Source organism: Pleurodeles waltl, chromosome 7 (genome assembly GCF_031143425.1).
Source record: "Pleurodeles waltl isolate 20211129_DDA chromosome 7, aPleWal1.hap1.20221129, whole genome shotgun sequence".
Lineage (NCBI taxonomy): Eukaryota > Metazoa > Chordata > Amphibia > Caudata > Salamandridae > Pleurodeles > Pleurodeles waltl.
Window position 1 is genome coordinate 788,482,088 of NC_090446.1, and position 22,134 is coordinate 788,504,221.

The following is a 22,134-nucleotide window of genomic DNA, read 5'->3' on the forward strand; positions in this document are numbered from 1 at the left end:
TCATCTCTGGCGTCACTGGGGCAGTCGGATGCAGTTCAGTCAGGTACCCCGTGTAAGTCAATGGGGATCGGTCAAGTTACAAGTTGCTGCATGAATAGAGTGGAAGATCAGTGCATGGGAACCCACAGGGGGCTCACCCCCTGAGGTCTTAGGGCACGTGGGGACACTGTTGGTCCACTTCTCCTAGGGCTGTGGGGCGAGGGGGGCCTTCAGGCGTCTGGTCCATTGCTGGAGTTCCTTGCGGTTGCAGGGGGACCCGCAGAAACAGTCTGCAGGTGTGGAATGGGGTTCCAGTCCGACCAAGCCAACAGGTGGGCTCAGGTCTCATGAGGCTGGGAGACATGGAGACGCTCTTGGTCCTTTTCTCCTTGGTGTGGGACGGACAGGTGTCCTGAGCTGCTGGTTCTTTGGTTCCTGGTCACTCAGTTGCAGGGGAGTCTGCAAAAAGAGGCGGCAGATGCCATTGTGAAGTCCACAGTGAGTAAACTCAGGCGGGCTTTATTTCTGGAGAGCTTGGGGACCATTCTGAAACAATTGTCCCTCTTCAGCTCGGGCTAGCAGTGGTGCTGTGGTGCAGTGGTGATGTCCAGCGTTGGATTTTTTTTTGTCAGTCCCGGTCCTCACAGTTCTTTCTTTGAGTGCCTGCAGATGCAGGAAAGAAGCTCTTCTGCTCCAACGGAGTAGTTCTTCGTGATTTGAGAATCACTGGCAGCTCTCCCAGTTTCTTGGAAGGTGCAGCAGCAGGACAGGTCAGTTGCTCCTCGAAGGTCTGATACAGCAGGCAGGCTAGCATCTTATTACACAGCCTGCAATGGCAGTGTGCATAAGGTTGGTACTGAGTCCCTTAGAGTGGCAAAAGTTGTGCTGCAGCAGATACCATTTAATAGGGATTAAGAGGTGCTAAAGGGTCTGGCCACATAAGGATCAAGTTAAAACAATTGTTGATAAATTGAAGAGTCTGGTGGCGAACCTCTTAACTTTGCCAGCGCTTGTTTAGTGTATGCTCCTTGCTCACTTGCGCGCTGCAAATCTGAAGGTGGTATGAGCTCTGGGGAAGTGGTCACAGTGTAGACCAGGGACTGAGATGGGTGATCTACAAAGTGATATTGTAGGATGAAAGGTTTGTGTTTTGAATACTCCTGTGTTCATCATTTACCAGGGACTTCAGCCTTTGGATGGGGACTAATACAACATAATCTACAAATGATAAACATTAGGAAATTATTGTTCATGAAACACTTTCTTGCACTTTAGATCCAGCAGGATACAGAATCTGTTGAGTTGTCATTTTTAGTACGGATTAGTAATACATCCAGCAAATGTATGCATCATTGAAAAAATGTATTTGTCCTTTATTTTTTAGAAAACTATTTAGGACACTCCGCTAAAAATGCAGTTGTAACAGTTCCTGCATACTTCAATGACTCTCAAAGACAGGTATGGGCTCTCGGTTTTGTGAATGATCTTTGTGGTGTTCAGTTACGAACAGTGTGTGTGTGTGTGTGTAATTAATATATATATATATATTATATTTTATGTCATTAATGCATTTTGTTTGACCTTGGTTATTCCCAACTAAGGCAGCTTGAAGGAAGTCATAAACCCCATTGACATGAAATACCTTAGCTCAATTTATTATGCCTCCTTCTCCATTCCACTGTGCACATATTCCTCTGGCCAAAAGACATGTCAAAGCCTCCAGTGTCAAACAATTGCAGCTAATTTCTTTACTAGCTTCAATTTTTCAACAGGTTTGAGACCCATATTTTCCTCCAGTTCACTGTAGAGAACAGCTGGATCTTTGTGAGTTCATTTCTAGGAGGTCACCCTCCTGGGTCTTGACCCATAAATATTGAACAGATTACATTTGTTTGATAGACTTGTTGCTGCTACATTATACAGTTGAAGATAAAAGCTACTGGGGATCGCGGTGGCTGTCTAAGATCTCTTGTGCCCCATTCCTAACGGCATACATACACTGCTACATGCAGGTTAGACTGGAACTGCTTCAAAAGCTGTTATTAAATGTTTTTGCTTGCTGGTTCCCTGCACACGTGCTTCATGTGCAGCACACAGTCTCTTGCATGTATGTGCACTTGTGCCCTTTTCCATTTTTCTACTGTAAATGTAAATTGAGCATTTAGGGGCGACCCTGAACCTAGGAAATTAGATTCCTGATGACCTAACCATAAGAACTGCTGACCCGAAAATCCTGCAGAGAAGGAGGAGACCACTGCTTTGGCCCCAGCCCTAATGGCCTGTCTCCAGATTCAAAGAACCTGCAACAGTGACGCATCCAGCGGGCCCAGCGACCTTTGCCAACTCAGAGGACTACCCTGCAAACCCAAAGGACCAAGAAACTCCTGTGGACAGCAGCTCTGTCCAAAGCAGCAAAGAAGAAACCATCTGTTCGATGGCATCTGTCGCTGTAGATACACATGTTGTGCATAGCCCGCCATCTGGTGTTGGGTCGGAGTGTTACAAGTTGTTTTTCTTCGAAGAAGTCTTTCGAGTCACGGGACCGAGGGACTCTTCCTCTTTGTCTCCATTGCGCATGGGCGTCGACGCCATCTTTGATTGTTTTCTTTCCGCCATCGGGTTCGGACGTGTTCCTTTCGCTCCGGGTTTCGGAACGGAAAGTTAGCTCAAAATCGGAAAATTAAGTCGGTATTGTTGCGTTCGGGATCGGGTTAGATAGCATCGACATCGAAACGATAACATCTCCGTTGCCCTTCGGGGTAGTTTTCGATCCCCCGTCGGGGCCTGGTCGGCCCGACCGCGTGTGACATCGCTGATGGAACGGACCCCGTTCCGATTCTGTCCTAAATGCCACAACAAATACCCATATACAGACCAACATACGGTCTGTAACCTGTGCCTGTCGCCCGAGCACAGGGAAGAAACTTGTGAGGCCTGTTGTGCGTTCCGGTCCCGAAAAACGCTCCGTGACCGACGAGCCAGAAGACTGCAAATGGCGTCCACGCCGACAGGACACCGAGAATTCGAGGAACAAGAAGAAGTAGAAGCCTTCTCGATCCATGAATCGGACTCGGACGAATTCGACGACCATGAAACAGTGAGTAAGATGTCGAAAATAGCACACAAGAAAACTGACAAGGCCCAGGGGACGCCACTGCCATCAGGCCATGGCTCAACCCATAAAATCGGTGACCGACCATCGGCACCGAAGAAGGCCGAAATAGTGCCGAGATCGTCCGACTCGGGTCGAGACACAGGCACCCAGCCATCTCGGGACCAAGATAGTGCTGCCGACAAAGATCGACGCCGAGATAGTGGAGCCGAAGCTGCTCAACGCAGAGACAGCGGCACCGAGGAGGATCGATGCCGAGAGGGTTCGACTCCGAAAAAGAGAAAAGTCGCCTCGGAGCCGAAAAAGAGCGTGGACATAGTTGCGGTGCCAAAACGACCCGCAACCGAGCCAACTACTGGTTCCTATTCAGAGGAACAATCACTGTCCTCTCAAATGCGAAAGCATAGATTCGAGGAGGAATTACAATCCACCGAGGTGGACCACACGCAAAAACGGATTTTTATACAGAGTGGAACAGGGAAAATAAGCACCCTTCCCCCTATTAGGAGGAAGAGGAGACTTGAATTCCAACAAGAACCAGCACCACAAACAAAACTGGTGAAGAAGGTAACTCCGCCACCCTCTCCTCCACCAGTAGCTCACATTTCACCGGCACGGACTCCTTCACATTCACCGGCTCACACCACCTTAAGCCAAGGTGACCAGGACCAAGATGCTTGGGACTTATACGACGCCCCAGTGTCGGACAACAGTCCAGAGGCGTATCCTACAAAGCCCTCACCACCAGAAGACCAGCACAGCATATTCACAAGTGGTGGCTAGAGCAGCAGAGTTCCACAACGTGTCTCTACACTCGGAGCCTGTCGAGGATGACTTCCTCTTCAACACCCTCTCTTCCACACATAGCACCTACCAAAGCCTGCCTATGCTCCCAGGAATGCTAAGGCACGCAAAGGACATATTCAAAGAGCCTGTCAAGAGTAGGGCAATAACACCGAGGGTGGAAAAGAAATATAAAGCACCTCCCACAGACCCAGCTTTCATCACCTCAACTGCCACCAGATTCGGTTGTGGTAGGGGCAGCTCGCAAGAGAGCAAACTCTCACACATCGGGCGATGCACCACCCCCAGATAAGAAGAGCCGCAAGTTCGATGCAGCCGGTAAAAGGGTCGCAGTACAAGCTGCAAACCAGTGGCGCATCGCTAACTCTCAAGCGCTCCTAGCGCGATATGACAGAGCCCACTGGGACGAGATGCAACACCTCATTGAGCATCTACCCACAGAACTACAAAAGAGGGCGAAACAAGTGGTTGAGGAGGGCCAAAACATCTCCAATAACCAGATACGCTCCTCTATGGACGCAGCGGACACAGCAGCAAGAACAATTAACACGGCAGTAACCATACGAAGGCACGCGTGGCTACGAACATCTGGTTTTAAACCAGAGATACAGCAGGCGGTGCTCAATATGCCATTCAATGAGCAACAATTGTTCGGACCTGAAGTGGACACGGCAATTGAGAAGCTAAAAAAGGACACTGACACTGCAAAAGCCATGGGCGCGCTCTACTTCCCGCAGAGCCACTTTCAACACCTTCCGCAAGACAACCTTTAGAGGGGGGTTTCGGGGTCAAGCCACACAAGCCAGTACCTCACATTCAACACCGTCCACCTACCAGGGACAGTACCAAAGGGGAGGCTTTCGGGGCCAATACAGAGGAGGACAATTCCCTAGAAGCAGGGGAAAATTTCAAAGCCCCAAAACACCTACAACCAAACAGTGACTCACACGTCACTCATCCCCTCCACACAACACCAGTGGGGGGAAAAATAAGTCAGTATTACCAAGCGTGGGAGAAAATAACAACAGACACTTGGGTCTTAGCGATTATCCAACATGGTTATTGCATAGAATTTCTACAAATCCCTCCAAACATACCACCAAAATCACAGAATATATCAAAACAACATTCGGACCTCCTAGAAATAGAAGCTCAAGCATTACTGCAAAAGAACGCAATAGAACTGGTACCAGATACACAAACAAATACAGGGGTTTACTCACTGTACTTTCTAATACCAAAAAAGGACAAAACACTGAGACCAATCCTAGACCTCAGAACACTAAACACATACATCAAATCAGAACACTTTCACATGGTCACGCTACAGGAAGTGTTACCATTGCTAAAGCAACAAGATTACATGACCACCTTAGATCTCAAAGACTCGTATTTCCACATACCAATACATCCGTCGCACAGAAAATACCTAAGGTTCGTATTCAAAGGAATACATTACCAATTCAAAGTATTGCCGTTCGGTTTAACAACTGCACCAAGAGTCTTCACAAAATGCCTAGCAGTAGTGGCTGCACACATCAGAAGGCAGCAAATACACGTATTCCCGTATCTAGACGACTGGCTAATCAAGACCGACTCACTGACAAGGTGCTCACACCACACAGATCAGGTCATACAAACCCTCTACAAACTCGGTTTCACCATCAACTATGCGAAATCACACATTCTGCCGTGCAAAGTACAACAATACCTAGGAGCGACAATAGACACAACGAGGGGAATAGCCACTCCAAGTCCACAAAGGGTTCAAAATTTCCAAAAGATTATACAACGCATGTATCCAACACAAAAAATACAGGCGAAGATATTACAACTCCTAGGCATGATGTCCTCATGCATAGCCATTGTCCCGAATGCAAGACTACACATGAGGCCCTTACAACAGTGCATAGCATCACAATGGTCACAAGCACAGGGTCGCCTTCTAGATCTGGTGTTAATAGACCGCCTAACATACCTCTCGCTTCTATGGTGGAACAATATAAATTTAAAGAAAGGGCGGCCTTTCCAAGACCCAGTGCCACAATACGTGATAACAGATGCTTCCATGACAGGGTGGGGAGCACACCTCAATCAACACAGCATACAAGGACAATGGGATGTACATCAAACAAAGCTGCATATAAATCACCTCGAACTACTAGCAGTTTTCCAAGCATTAAAAGCATTTCAACCAATCATAACTCACAAATACATTCTTGTCAAAACGGACAACATGACAACAATGTATTATCTAAACAAACAGGGGGGGACACACTCGACACAGCTGTGCCTTCTGGCACAAAAAATATGGCAATGGGCAATTCACAACCACATTTGCCTAATAGCACAGTTTATTCCAGGGATCCAGAATCAACTTGCAGACAATCTCTCTCGAGATCACCAACAGGTCCACGAATGGGAAATTCACCCCCAAATTCTAAACACTTACTTCAAACGTTGGGGAACACCTCAAATAGACTTATTTGCAACAAAAGAGAACGCAAAATGCCAAAACTTTGCATCCAGATACCCACACAGGCAGTCTCAAGGCAATGCCCTATGGATGAACTGGTCAGGGATATTTGCGTACGCTTTTCCCCCTCTCCCCTCCTTCCATATCTAGTAAACAAATTGAGTCAAAACAAACTCAAACTCGTACTGATAGCACCAACATGGGCAAGGCAACCATGGTACACAACACTGCTAGACCTATCAGTAGTACCCCACGTCAAGTTGCCCAACAGGCCAGATCTGTTAACACAACACAAACAACAGATCAGGCATCCAAACCCAGCATCGCTGAATCTAGCAATCTGGCTCCTGAAATCCTAGAATTCGGACACTTAAACCTCACACAAGAATGTATGGAAGTCATAAAGCAAGCTAGAAGACCATCCACTAGACACTGCTATGCAAGCAAATGGAAAAAGTTTGTTTGCTACTGCCATCATAATCAAATTCAACCATTACACACATCTCCAAAAGATGTAGTGGGTTACTTACTACACTTACAAAAATCTAACCTGGCCTTCTCTTCCATTAAAATACACCTTGCAGCAATATCTGCATACCTGCAGATTACCCATTCAACTTCACTATTTAGGATACCTGTCATTAAAGCGTTTATGGAAGGCCTCAAAAGAATTATACCACCAAGGACACCACCCGTTCCTTCATGGAACCTCAACATCGTCTTAACAAGACTCATGGGTCCACCCTTTGAACCTATGCATTCTTGCGAAATACAATTCCTAACCTGGAAAGTTGCATTTCTCATCGCCATCACATCTCTAAGAAGAGTAAGTGAAATTCAAGCGTTTACAATACAAGAACCTTTTATCCAACTACACAAAAATAAAGTAGTCCTAAGGACCAATCCTAAATTTTTGCCAAAGGTTATTTCACCGTTCCACCTAAATCAAACGGTAGAGCTACCAGTGTTCTTCCCACAGCCAGATTCCATAGCTGAAAGGGCACTACATACATTAGACGTCAAAAGGGCACTAATGTACTACATCGACAGAACTAAAAACATCAGAAAAACTAAACAACTGTTTATTGCATTTCAAAAACCTAACGCAGGAAACCCAATATCGAAACAGGGTATAGCCAGAGGGATAGTTGAGTGCATCCAAATCTGCTACCTTAAAGCAAAAAGACAACTGCCCATTACACCAAGGGCACACTCAACCAGAAAGTAAGGCGCTACCATGGCCTTCCTAGGGAATATTCCAATGCACGAAATATGTAAGGCAGCCACATGGTCTACGCCGCACACATTTACCAAGCACTACTGTGTAGACGTGCTATCCGCACAACAAGCCACAGTAGGTCAAGCCGTACTAAGAACCTTATTTCAGACTACTTCCACTCCTACAGGCTGAGCCACCGCTTTTGGGGAGATAACTGCTTACTAGTCTATGCACAACATGTGTATCTACAGCGACAGATGCCATCGAACTGAAAATGTCACTTACCCAGTGTACATCTGTTCGTGGCATCAGTCGCTGAAGATTCACATGTGCCCACCCACCTCCCCGGGAGCCTGTAGCCGTTTGGAAGTTAGCTTCAACTTTGTACATTTGTAAATATATTAAAACTTAAATAGGTACATACTTATTCACTCCATTGCATGGCCACTATTACTAACAAACAACTCCTACCTCACCCTCTGCGGGGAAAACAATCGAAGATGGAGTCGACGCCCATGCGCAATGGAGACAAAGAGGAGGAGTCACTCGGTCCCGTGACTCAAAAGACTTCTTCGAAGAAAAACAACTTGTAACACACCGACCCAACACCAGATGGCGGGCTATGCACAACATGTGAATCTTCAGCGACTGATGCCACGAACAGATGTACACTGGGTAAGTGACATTTTCATTAAAGGGACTCCCAACTCACTCCAGAAGCATGAGTCCCCAACACTCTGCACCTGACACCCCCGCCCTGTGTCCAGAGAAATCAACACTGTAGAGAGGACCCCCAGGTGACTCCCTACGACGTGTCCACCCTGAGACAATCTCCCTGCAACCCATGACGATGCCTGCAGGGAGAATCTAGAGGATTGTTTCCCCCCCCCCCCCCCCCCCCCCCCCCCCATATTAAGTATATGGTCTGAGAGTTTGTCAAAGCGAACCCCACAGCTCCATAATGGCTACACTGAATAATGGGAAGTTTGGTATCAAACTTCTCAGAATAATAAACCCACACTAATGCTAGTGCTGGATGTATTTAACTATGCACACGGAGGGCACCTTGGAAAGTGGCTCCTGTATTTTACCCAGTCCTTCAGTGCAGGACTGACTGGTCTGTGCCAGTCTGCCACTGAGACGAGTTTCTGACCCCCTGGGGTGAGAGCCTTTGTGCTCTCTGAGGCCAGAAACAAAGCCTGCACTGGGTGGAGGAGCTTAACTCCTCCCACCTGCAGGAACCGCAACACCTAGCAGTGAGCCTCAAAGGCTCAGGCTTCGTGTTACAATGCCCTAGGGCACTCCAGCTAGTGGAGATGCCTGCCCCCTGGACACAGCCCCCACTTTTGGTGGCAAGTCCAGAGGAGATGATGAGAAAAACAAGGAGGAGTCACCTACCAGTCAGTACAGTCCCTAAGGTGCCCTGAGGTGAGGTGACCCCTGCCTTTAGAAATCCTCCATCTTGAGATTGGAGAATTCCCCCAATAGGATTAGGGATGTGCCCCCCCCCCTCCGCTCAGGGAGGAGGCACAAAGAGGGTGTAGTCACCCTCCAGGACAGTAGCCACTGGCTACTGACCTCAACATAGCCCTAAATTCAGTATTTAGGGGCACCCCAGCACCCAGGAAATCAGATTCCTGAAACGAGGACTGCTGACCTGAAAGCCCTGCAGAGACGAAGGAGACGACAACTGCTTTGGCCCCAGCCCTACCGGCCTGTCTCCAGACTCAAAACTGCACACAGACGCATCCAACAGGGACCAGCGACCTCTGAAGCCTCGGAGGACTGCCCTGAAACCTGAAGTACCAAGAAACTCCTGAGAACAGCGGCACTGTTCACCTACAGCAACATTTTTGCAACTTTCTAACAACTTTTAAAGAATTCACTCTTCCCGCAGGAAGCGTGGGACTTCACCCTCTGCACCCGACGCCCCCGGCTCGAGTTCAAGAGACCCAACACTAAAGGGAGGACTCCCATGCGACTGCGACCTCGTGAGTAACCAGAGACGACACCCCTTGATCCCTACAGCAATGCATGCAGAGAGAATCCAGAGGGCTCCCCCTGACCGCGACTGCCTTTAACAAGGAACCTGACGCCTGGACCAAGCACTGCACCCGCAGCCCCCAGGATCAAAAGGAACCGAACTTCAGTGCAGGAGTGACCCTCAGGTGATCCTCCGCCTAGCCCAGTCAGTGGCTAGCCCTAGAAGCCCCCTTTTGCCCTGCCTATACCGCTAGAGTGACCCCCGGGTCCCTCCATTGATTTCTATCACAAACCTGACGTTGGCTTTGCACACTGCACCCGGTCGCCCGTGTTCCTCCTTGTGTCCTTCCTCTCCTCCCTGTGCTCTACAAAACTCCCCTGGTCTGCCCTCCGAAGACGCAGGTACTTGCCTGTTAGCAAACTGGAACTAGAGCACCCCTGTGCTGTGCCAATTGGGGGAACAAAGGTACAGTTTAGGGAAAGAACACTGGTGCTGGGGCCTGCACTCTTTCATATCATAACTTGGCATCAGCAAATGGCAAAAAGTCAGGGGGTAACCATGCCAAGAAGGCATATCCTTACAAGACTTGTTCTCCAACAAACTCTAAACCAGGGACTCTGAAGCGTCCAGAACCACAAAGATCCACCATCTGAAGTCACCACTGCACCTGCCTACTCAGACCTGAGGTGAGGTGGACCATCGGTAGCCACATGGTTCCCCAGAGACTAAGTCCATTGTGGTTTCACCCCTTCTGGACTACCTGAAGTCGCCTACGCCCACAGGCCCCTGCCCTGCATTCTCTGGTGAGAGAAACCCAACACCTGAAACTGCCACTGTACTAGTCGCCTACAGCCTCGGTTGAAGTGGGTACTTGGTGTCAACGAAGTCCACCAGCTCTCCGGAGTTCGATTCCACTAGTTTCACCCCTCATGGACTCCCCAATGACGCCTGCAGCCTCAGACCACAGGACCCCTCAACTGCGATATCTCCCGGGCACAGAAGCCTTACAGCAAAGGATACCTGTGCACCTGTTGTTCCTGGCCTATGGAGAAGAGGACCTATGTCCCCGAGCACCCCACGTTTGTAACCTACATGTTGGTCGGCCTCAACTGACCTATTAGCCAGAGCTGCAGCCTTTTTCCAAAGGGACCGATCTCCACTGAAATACTTTAGCCACCCAACACCGTACTACACGTCTGCTCCTGGCCGCCCCAGTGGCGCCTGCAGTGACCTGTTGGTGTGGTCCTGACCCTTGCCCAGTACTTGCCCTAAGTCTCAGAGGTTGTTCGCATAAGTAGTCATACAGTACCTGATTGCAGAACAGTTTTTTCCTCCCAAAGGATAACATTGCAGAACTCAGAATTTGCAGTGTCCACTTCTTAAAGTGAAAAGAATTCCTATTTAAAAACGTACTTTCCTGAACAATTTTTCTCTAATGCTCAAATATATATAAAGATGCCTGCTATTTTTATTACTTGATGTGGGTATCCTTCTTGAGTCATGACTCATTTTTTGGATATTGTGTGTATTTGTAGCTGTCTTTCGCACCTGTGTGTTAAGCTTAAGGCTGCTCGACCACACTACCCCTAAATAGAGCACTTAGGGATTGCTTAGGAAGCCCTGTGCAATCACTGGGGAACCCCTGGACCCTTTACACTGTACTCACATAACACTTACAGGGCCAGCTTTCTCCACTCATTGACTACTCTTTTCTAGAGTGTGCCAAACATGTTTACAGACTTCTCTAGTCCTCCACCTGATTGAACCTAATTTGGTCTTGAATAGATCAGGGCAACTACCTTTTTGTATCCATGCATACTTGGTGACAACCAAATTTGTACAGCACATAGTATCATGGCACCCATTGTGCTGTCTAGGTGCTTAAAGTCTTTTGACCTGTGTCTACTCAGAAGAGAAAAGGCTAAAGAGTGATCTTAAAACCTGCCATAGAAGATGAGTGGTGAACAATAAGGAGGAGCAGATTTCCAATTGTCTCTTAAACACTTGAAACAAGGATAGCAATTTTAGTGGCCTTTACTTCAATATGGTGTTTGTGCAAAATTGATTAACTTATACTATGACAGCCATAACTACAGGTACATTCGATTAAAATTGTGTTGTGTACTTATCCAAAAGTTGTTTCACATTAATTTAACAATATAATTGCTGGTTTTTTTCGGTCTTACTCCACTGCTTCCATCATCGAGGTATGGCATTTTTTATTTGTCAGATAAGGTCATACTGATATTGGACGGGTAGACCATCACATTTTCTTTATTTCTTAACAAGATGTTTTTGCTGGAATGATGGCATAATGCACATTGTGTATAGAAATAGTCTTGAGCGGCAAAACAGTTTTTTTACAGGTAAGTGACATTTTGCTTTCTAAATACTCCCAATTTGGTAGGTGTAGGAAGTTGGCTCTGTATGCACTATTTCAAAGTAAGGAATAGTATGCACAGAGTCCAAGGGTTCCCCTTAGAGGTAAGATAGTGGCAAAAAGAGATAATTCTAATGCTCTTTTTTGTGGTAGTGTGGTCGAGCAGAAGGCTTATCAAAGGAGTAGTGTTAAGCATTTGTTGTACACACAAGCAATAAATGGGGAACACCCACTCAGAGACAATTCCAGGCCAATAGGTTTTTGTATAGAAAAATATATTTTCTTAGTTTATTTTAAGAACCACAGGTTCAAGATTTACAAGTAATACTTCAAATGAAAGGTATTGCAGGTAGGTACTTTAGGAACTTTGAATTAGTAAAATAGCATATACAGTTTTCACATAAATGACATATAGCTATTTTAAAACTAGACACTGTGCAATTTTCAACAGTTCCTGGGGGAGGTAAGTGTTTGTTAGTTTTTGCAGGTAAGTAAACCACCTACGGGGTTCAAGTTTGGGTCCAAGGTAGCCCACTGTTGGGGGTTCAGAGCAACCCCAAAGTTACCACACCAGCAGCACAGGGCCGGTCAGGTGCAGAGGTCAAAGTGGTACCCAAAACGCATAGGCTTCAATGGAGAAGGGGGTGCCCCGGTTCCAGTCTGCCAGCAGGTAAGTACCCGCGTCTTCGGAGGGCAGACCAGGGGGGTTTTGTAGGGCACCGGGGGGGTCACAAGTCCACACAGAAAGTACACCCTCAGCGGCACAGGGGTGGCCGGGTGCAGTGTGCAAACAAGCGTCGGGTTCGCAATAGAAATCAATGGGAGACCAAGGGGTCTCTTCAGCGATGCAGGCAAGGGGGGGGGGGTGCTCCTCTGGGTAGCCACCACCTGGGCAAGGGAGAGGGCCACCTGGGGGTCGCTCCTGCACTGGAGGTCGGATCCTTCTGGTCCTGGTGGCTGCGGATGCAATGCCTTGACCAGGTGTTGGGTCCTTGAAGCAGGCAGTCGCGGTCAGGGGGAGCCTCGGGATTCCCTCTGGAGGCGTCGCTGTGGGGGGCTCAGGGGGGGTCAACTCTGGCTACTCACGGTCTTGCAGTCGCTGGAGAGTCCTCCCTGAAGTGTTTATTTTCCACAAGTCGAGCCGGGGGCGTCGGGTGCAGAGTACCAAGTGTAGGAAGTTGGCTCTGTATGCACTATTTCAAAGTAAGGAATAGTATGCACAGAGTCCAAGGGTTCCCCTTAGAGGTAAGATAGTGGCAAAAAGAGATAATAATAATGCTCTATTTTGTGGTAGTGTGGTCGAGCAGTAGGCTTATCAAGGGAGTAGTGTTACGCATTTGTTGTACATACACACAGGCAATAAATGAGGAACACACACTCGGAGACAATTCCAGGCCAATAGGTTTTTGTATAGAAAAATATATGTTCGATGGCATCTGTCGCTGTAGATACACATGGTATGCATGAGCTCGCCATCTGGTGTTGGGTCGGAGTGTTACAAGTTGTTTTTCTTCGAAGAAGTGTTTTCGAGTCACGGGACCGAGTGACTCCACCTTCTGTGCTCATTGCGCATGGGCGTCGACTCCATCTTCGATTGTTTTCTTTCCGCCATCGGGTTCGGACGTGTTCCTGTCGCTCCGAGTTTCGGAACGGAAAGATAGCTGAAGACGGAAGATTTTCGACGGTATCGTTGCGATCCGGTTAGAGATAGACACATACGACGACGCGTTCAACATCGAAGCGCCTCGGTGCCCTTCGGGGTAGATTTCGGCACCCCGTCGGGGCCTAGTCGGCCCGACCGCGTGGAGGACAACGCCGATGGATCGGACCCCGTTTCGATTCTGCCCCGAATGCCACAACAAATATCCTTATACGGACCTGCACTCGGTCTGTAATCTGTGCCTGTCACCCGAGCACAGTGAAGAATCCTGCGAGGCCTGTCGGGCGTTCCGGTCCCGAAAAACTCTGCGCGACCGTCGAGCGAGAAGACTGCAGATGGCGTCCACGCCAAAAGAGCGTCGACAGTTCGAGACAGAAGAAGAACAGGAGGAATCCTTTTCCATCCAGGATTCAGACTCCGACGAGCTACACTCTACAAGAACTGTGAGTAAGACGTCGAGAACAAACCTTAAAAAAGGAAAGAAGGCCCAGGGGACGCCACTGCCAACCGGCCATGGCTCCACCCATATTCTCGGTGACCAACAATCGGCACCGAAAAAGGCCCATTCAGTGTCGAGATCGTCCGACTTCGGTCGAGACACCGGCACGCAGCCTCCTCGGGACCGAGAGAGTGCTAAACAGAAGCATCGACACCGAGAGTTCGGTGTCGACACCGATCGACGCCGAGACAGTGGCGCCGAAGACCATAGAGGCCAAGAATTTTCGGCACAGAAAAAGAGGAAGGTTACCTCGGAGCCGAAAAAACAATCGACAGGGCTTTCGGAGCCGAAAAAAGCGACATCAGACCCTGTTTCTGGCTCCTATACCGAAGAGCATTCTATGTCTTCTCAAATGAAGAAACATAGATTTGAACAAGAACTGCAATCCACTGACGTGGATCACACGCAAAAGCGTATCTTTATTCAGCAGGGGACTGGGAAGATCAGTACCCTTCCACCTGTCAAACGAAAGAGAACGCTTCAGTTTACTCCTAAGCAACAAACAACACAAAAGGTAACACCTCCTCCCTCGCCTCCACCTGTAACTCCGGCTTCGCCAACTTACACCCCGTCACATTCGCCAGCTCACACCGCCATGAGCCACGACGACCAAGATCAGGATGCGTGGGACTTGTACGACGCACCAGTGTCTGATAACAGCCCAGACACATACCCAACTAGGCCATCACCACCGGAAGACAGCACAGCCTACTCACAAGTGGTGGCTAGAGCAGCTCTATTCCATAATGTGGAACTACACTCGGAACAAGTAGAGGATGATTTTTTATTTAACACCCTCTCCTCAACCCACAGCTCCTACCAAAGCCTGCCGATGCTCCCAGGCATGCTACGCCATGCAAAGGACATTTTCAAGGAGCCAGTTAAAAGTAGGGCAGTGACGCCTAGGGTGGACAAAAAGTATAAGGCGCCTCCCACGGACCCTGTCTTCATCACCTCTCAGCTGCCACCAGACTCTGTGGTGGTAGGGGCTGCCAGAAAACGGGCAAACTCACACACTTCTGGGGATGCACCTCCCCCAGATAAAGAAAGTAGGAAGTTCGATGCAGCCGGGAAGAGGGTTGCTGTCCAAGCAGCAAACCAGTGGCGCATCGCAAATTCACAAGCGCTGCTAGCGCGATACGACAGAGCCCACTGGGATGAGATGCAGCATCTCATTGAACATCTCCCAAAAGATCTGCAAAAAAGAGCAAAACAGGTTGTTGAGGAGGGTCAAAACATTTCCAACAATCAAATACGCTCCTCCATGGATGCAGCAGACACGGCCGCAAGAACCATTAATACGTCGGTTACCATCCGTAGGCACGCATGGCTCAGAACGTCTGGATTCAAGCCAGAAATTCAGCAGGCAGTGCTTAACATGCCAGTAAACGAGAAACTTCTGTTCGGTCCGGAGGTCGACACAGCTATAGAAAAGCTCAAGAAGGACACTGACACTGCCAAGGCCATGGGCGCACTCTACTCCCCGCAGAGCAGAGGATCTTATAACACCTTCCGCAAAACACCTTTTAGAGGAGGGTTTCGGGGTCAAGCCACACAAGCTAGCACCTCACAGTCCGCACCGCCCACCTACCAGGGACAGTACAGGGGAGGTTTTCGGGGCCAGTATAGAGGGGGGCAATTTCCTAGGAATAGAGGAAGATTTCAAAGCCCCAAAACCACTACCAACAAGCAGTGACTCACACGTCACTCACCCCTCCCACACAACACCAGTGGGGGGGAGGATACATCAATATTACGAAGCATGGGACAAAATAACTACAGATACATGGGTCCTAGCAATTATCCAACATGGTTATTGCATAGAATTCATGCAATTCCCTCCAGACATACCACCAAAATCACAAAATTTATCAAAATACCATTCACAACTTCTAGAGATAGAAGTTCAAGCACTACTGCAAAAAAATGCAATAGAATTAGTACCAAGCACACAAATAAACACAGGAGTTTATTCACTGTACTTCTTGATACCAAAAAAGGACGAAACACTGAGACCAATTCTAGACCTCAGGGTAGTAAACACATTCATCAAATCAGACCACTTTCACATGGTCACACTACAAGAAGTGTTACCATTGCTCAGAAAACACGACTACATGACAACCCTAGACCTCAAGGACGCATATTTCCATATACCAATCCATCAATCACACAGGAAATATCTAAGGTTTGTATTCAAAGGAATACATTACCAATTCAAAGTATTGCCTTTTGGTTTAACAACCGCTCCAAGAGTATTCACAAAGTGCCTAGCAGTAGTCGCTGCACACATCAGAAGGCAGCAAATACATGTGTTCCCGTATCTAGACGACTGGCTAATCAAAACCAGTTCGCTCACACAATGCTCAAACCACACAAATCAAGTCATACAAACCCTCTACAATCTAGGGTTCACCGTCAACTTTGCAAAATCAAACATTCTGCCAAGCAAAGTACAGCAATATCTAGGAGCCATAATAGACACGACAAAAGGAGTAGCAACGCCAACTCCACAAAGGATCCACAATTTCAACAGGGTCATTCAACACATGTCTCCAAACCAAACAATACAAGCAAGAACAATACTACAGCTCCTAGGCATGATGTCCTCATGCATAGCCATTGTCCCAAACGCAAGACTGCACATGAGGCCCTTACAACAGTGCCTAGCCTCACAGTGGTCTCAAGCACAGGGTCACCTTCTAGATCTGGTGTTGCTAGACCGCCAAACTTACCTATCGCTTCTATGGTGGAACAGTATAAATTTAAACATAGGGCGGCCTTTCCAAGACCCAGTGCCACAGTACGTAATAACAACAGATGCTTCCATGACAGGGTGGGGAGCACATCTCAATCAACACAACATAAGAGGACAATGGAACATACATCAAACAAAACTGCATATAAATCATCTAGAATTATTAGCAGTTTTTCAAGCACTAAAAGCTTTCCAACCAATCATAACCCACAAATACATCCTTGTCAAAACAGACAACATGACAACGATGTATTATCTAAACAAACAAGGAGGAACACATTCAACGCAGTTAAGCTTGTTAGCTCAAAAAATATGGAAGTGGGCAATCCACCATCAAATTGGTCTAATAGCACAGTTTATTCCGGGGATCCAGAATCAGCTGGCAGACAATCTCTCTCGAGATCACCAGCAAGTCCACGAATGGGAAATCCACCCACAAATTCTGAACACCTACTTCACACTCTGGGGAACACCACAAATAGACTTATTTGCAACAAAAGAGAACGCAAAATGCCAAAACTTCGCGTCCAGATACCCACACAAGCAATCCCAAGGCAATGCCCTATGGATGAACTGGTCAGGAATATTTGCTTACGCTTTTCCTCCTCTCCCTCTCCTTCCTTACCTGGTAAACAAATTGAGTCAAAACAAACTCAAACTCATTTTAATAGCACCAACGTGGGCAAGACAACCCTGGTACACAACACTGCTAGATCTGTCTGTAGTACCACACATCAAACTGCCCAACAAACCAGATCTGTTAACGCAACACAACCAACAGATCAGACACCCGGACCCAGCATCGCTGAATCTAGCAATCTGGCTCCTGAAATCCTAGAATTCGGACACTTACAACTTAGCCAAGAGTGTATGGAAGTCATAAAGCAGGCCAGAAGGCCATCCACTAGACACTGCTACGCAAGTAAGTGGAAAAGATTTGTTTGGTACTGCCATCATAATCAGATACAACCACTAGAGGCAACTCCAAAACATATAGTAAATTACTTGCTCCATTTACAAAAAGCAAAGCTAGCCTTCTCTTCTATTAAAATACACCTTGCAGCAATATCTGCATACCTGCAAACTACATATTCAACTTCCTTGTATAGGATACCAGTTATCAAAGCATTCATAGAAGGGCTTAAAAGAATTATACCACCAAGAACACCACCTGTTCCTTCATGGAACCTAAACGTGGTTCTAACAAGACTCATGGGCCCACCTTTCGAACCCATGCACTCTTGCGGAATACAGTTCCTCACCTGGAAAGTTGCCTTTCTCATCGCCATTACATCTCTAAGAAGAGTAAGTGAAATTCAAGCGTTCACAACACAAGAACCTTTTATACAAATACATAAAAATAAGGTCGTCCTACGACCTAATCCAAAATTTTTACCAAAAGTTATTTCTCCATTCCATCTAAATCAAACGGTAGAACTACCAGTATTCTTCCCACAGCCAGATTCTGTGGCTGAAAGAGCACTACATACATTAGATGTCAAAAGAGCATTAATGTACTACATTGACAGAACGAAGAACATCAGAAAAACTAAACAGCTATTTATTGCATTCCAAAAACCTCATGCAGGTAACCCAATATCAAAACAAGGTATAGCCAGATGGATAGTTAAATGCATCCAAATCTGCTACCTTAAAGCAAAAAGACAACTGCCCATTACTCCCAGGGCACATTCAACAAGGAAAAAAGGTGCTTCAATGGCCTTTTTAGGAAACATCCCAATGCAAGAAATTTGTAAGGCAGCCACTTGGTCTACGCCTCACACATTCACCAAACACTACTGTATAGATGTGCTATCCGCACAACAAGCTACAGTAGGTCAAGCTGTATTAAGAACTCTATTTCAGACAACTTCTACTCCTACAGGCTAAACCACCGCTTATGGGGAACTAACTGCTTACTAGTCTATGCATACCATGTGTATCTACAGCGACAGATGCCATCGAACTGAAAATGTCACTTACCCAGTGTACATCTGTTCGTGGCATCAGTCGCTGAGATTCACATGGACCCACCCACCTCCCCGGAAGCCTGTAGCAGTTCAGAAGTTACCTTCAATTTTGTACATTTGTATATATATTACTTAATCCTTTAATAGGTACATACTTACATTTTTCATTGCGCGGGCACTATTACTATAGTACAACTCCTACCTCACCCTCTGCGGGGAAAACAATCGAAGATGGAGTCGACGCCCATGCGCAATGAGCACAGAAGGTGGAGTCACTCGGTCCCGTGACTCGAAAACACTTCTTCGAAGAAAAACAACTTGTAACACTCCGACCCAACACCAGATGGCGAGCTCATGCATTCCATGTGAATCTCAGCGACTGATGCCACGAACAGATGTACACTGGGTAAGTGACATTTTCATTTCTTAGTTTATTTTTAAGAACCACAGGTTCAAATTTTACATGTAATATCTCAAATGAAAGGTATTGCAGGTAAGTACTTTAGGAACTTTGAATAATCACAATAGCATATATACTTTTCCAATAAAACACATATAGCTATTTTAAAACTAGACACTTAGTGCAATTTTCACAGTTCCTAGGGGAGGTAAGTGTTTGTTAGTTCTTGCAGGTAAGTAAACCACCTACGGGGTTCAAGTTTGGGTCCAAGGTAGCCCACCGTTGGGGGTTCAGAGCAACCCCAAAGTTACCACACCAGCAGCTCAGGCCGGTCAGGTGCAGAGGTCAAAGTGGTGCCCAAAACACCTAGGCTTCAATGGAGAAGGGGGTGCCCCGGTTCCAGTCTGCCAGCAGGTAAGTACCCGTGTCTTCGGAGGGCAGACCAGGGGGGTTTTGTAGGGCACAGGGGGGGGACACGTTAGCACAGAAAGTCAACCTTCAGCAGCACGGGGGTGGCCGGGTGCAGTGTGCAAACACACGTCGGGTTTTCAATTGGAATCAATGGGAGACTAAGGGGTCTCTTCAGCGATGCAGGCTGGGGGGGGGGGGGGGGGACTCCTCGGGGTAGCCACCACCTGGGCAAGGGAGAGGGCCTCCTGGGGGGTCACTCCTGCACTGGAGTTCTGATCCTTCAGGTCCTGGGGGCTGCAGGTGCAGGGTCTTTTCCAGGCGTCTGGATCTGAGTCAGGCAGTCGCGGTCAGGGGGAGCCTCGGGATTCCCTCTGCAGGCGTCGCTGTGGGGGCTCAAGGGGGACAACTTTGGTTTCTCACAGTATCGGAGTCGCCGGGGAGTCTTCCCTGAAGTGTTGTTTCTCCACAAGTCGAGCCAGGGACGTTGGGTGCAGAGTTGCAAGTCTCGCGCTTCTGGCGGGAAACGCAGTCGTTTTAAAGTTGCTCCTTTGGAAACAAAGTTGCAGTCTTGGGTGAACAGGGCCGCTGTTCTCTGGAGTTTCTTGGTCCTTCTAGAGCAGGGCAGTCCTCTGAGGATTCAGAGGTCGCTGGTCCTGGGGAAAGCGTCGCTGGAGCAGTGTATTTTCGAAGTGGGGAGACAGACCGGTAGGGCTGGGGCCAAAGCAGTTGGTGTCTCCGTCTTCTCTGCAGGGTTTTTCAGCTTAGCAGTTGTAAGGAAATGCCTCCTTGGCATGGTTACCCCCTGACTTTTTTCCTTTGCTGATGCTATGTTTTGATTTGAAAGTGTGCTGAGGCCTGCTAACCAGGCCCCAGCACCAGTGTTCTTTCCCTAACCTGTACTTTTGTTTTTACAATTGGCTCACCCTGGCATCCAGGTAAGTCCCTTGTAACTGGTACCCCTGGTACCAAGGGCCCTGATGCCAGGGAAGGTGTCGAAGGGCTGCAGCATATCTTATGCCACCCTGGGGACCCCTCACTCAGCACAGACACGCTGCTTGCCAGCTTGTGTGTGCTGGTGAGGACAAAACGAGTAAGTCGACATGGCACTCCCCTCAGGGTGCCATGCCAACCTCACACTGCCTATGCAGTATGGATAAGTCACCCCTCTAGCAGGCCTTACAGCCCTAAGGCAGGGTGCACTGTACCATAGGTGAGGGCACCAGTGCATGAGCACTGTGCCCCTACAGTGTCTAAGCAAAACCTTAGACATTGTAAGTGCAGGGTAGCCATAAGAGTATATGGTCTGGGAGTCTGTCAAAAACGAACTCCACAGCAGCATAATGGCTACACTGAAAACTGGGAAGTTTGGTATCAAACTTCTCAGCACAATAAATGCACACTGATGCCAGTGTACATTTTATTGTGAAATACACCCCAGAGGGCACCTTAGAGGTGCCCCTGAAACCTTAACCAACTACCCGTGTAGGCTGACTGGTTTTAGCAGCCTGCCACACTCGAGACATGTTGCTGGCCACATGGGGAGAGTGCCTTTGTCACTCTGTGGCTAGTAACAAAGCCTGCACTGGGTGCACCCTGCCTTAGGGCTGTAAGGCCTGCTAGAGGGGTGACTTATCTATACTGCATAGGCAGTGTGAGGTTGGCATGGCACCCTGAGGGGAGTGCCATGTCGACTTACTCGGTTTGTCCTCACCAGCACACACCAGCTGGCAAGCAGTGTGTCTGTGCTGAGTGAGGGGTCCCCAGGGTGGCATAAGATATGCGGCAGCCCTTAGAGACCTTCTCTCTCATCAGGGCCCTTGGTACCAGTTACAAGGGACTTACCTGGATGCCAGGGTGTGCCAATTGTGGAAACAAAAGTACAGGTTAGGGAAAGAGCACTGGTGTTGGGGCCTGATTAGCAGGCCTCAGCGCACTTTCAAATCAAAACTTAGCCTCAGGAAAGGCAAAAAGTCAGGGGGTAACCATGCCAATGAGGCATTTCCTTACAGTAGGTGTAAGGAAATGCCTCCTTGGCATGGTTGCCCCCTGACTTTTTGCCTTTGCTGATGCTATGTTTACAATTGAAAGTGTGCTGAGGCCTGCTAACCAGGCCCCAGCACCAGTGTTCTTTCCCTAACCTGTACTTTTGTATCCACAATTGGCAGACCCTGGCATCCAGATAAGTCCCTTGTAACTGGTACTTCTGGTACCAAGGGCCCTGATGCCAAGGAAGGTCTCTAAGGGCTGCAGCATGTCTTATGCCACCCTGGAGACCTCTCACTCAGCACAGACACACTGCTTGCCAGCTTGTGTGTGCTAGTGAGGACAAAACGAGTAAGTCGACATGGCACTCCCCTCAGGGTGCCATGCCAGCCTCTCACTGCCTATGCAGTATAGGTAAGACACCCCTCTAGCAGGCCTTACAGCCCTAAGGCAGGGTGCACTATACCATAGGTGAGGGTACCAGTGCATGAGCATGGTA

The 22,134-nt window shown here is 48.0% G+C and overlaps 1 protein-coding gene across 1 annotated transcript in view; it reads left to right on the forward strand.

The window, feature by feature from the left end:
* Positions 1 to 22,134, forward strand: part of HSPA9 (heat shock protein family A (Hsp70) member 9) — a 324,302-nt gene that overhangs the window by 83,570 nt on the left and 218,598 nt on the right. Inside the window, exon 7 of the mRNA XM_069199318.1 lies at positions 1,364 to 1,437. Coding sequence (XP_069055419.1) covers positions 1,364 to 1,437 — 74 coding nt within the window. The remainder of the gene's footprint in view (positions 1 to 1,363; positions 1,438 to 22,134) is intronic.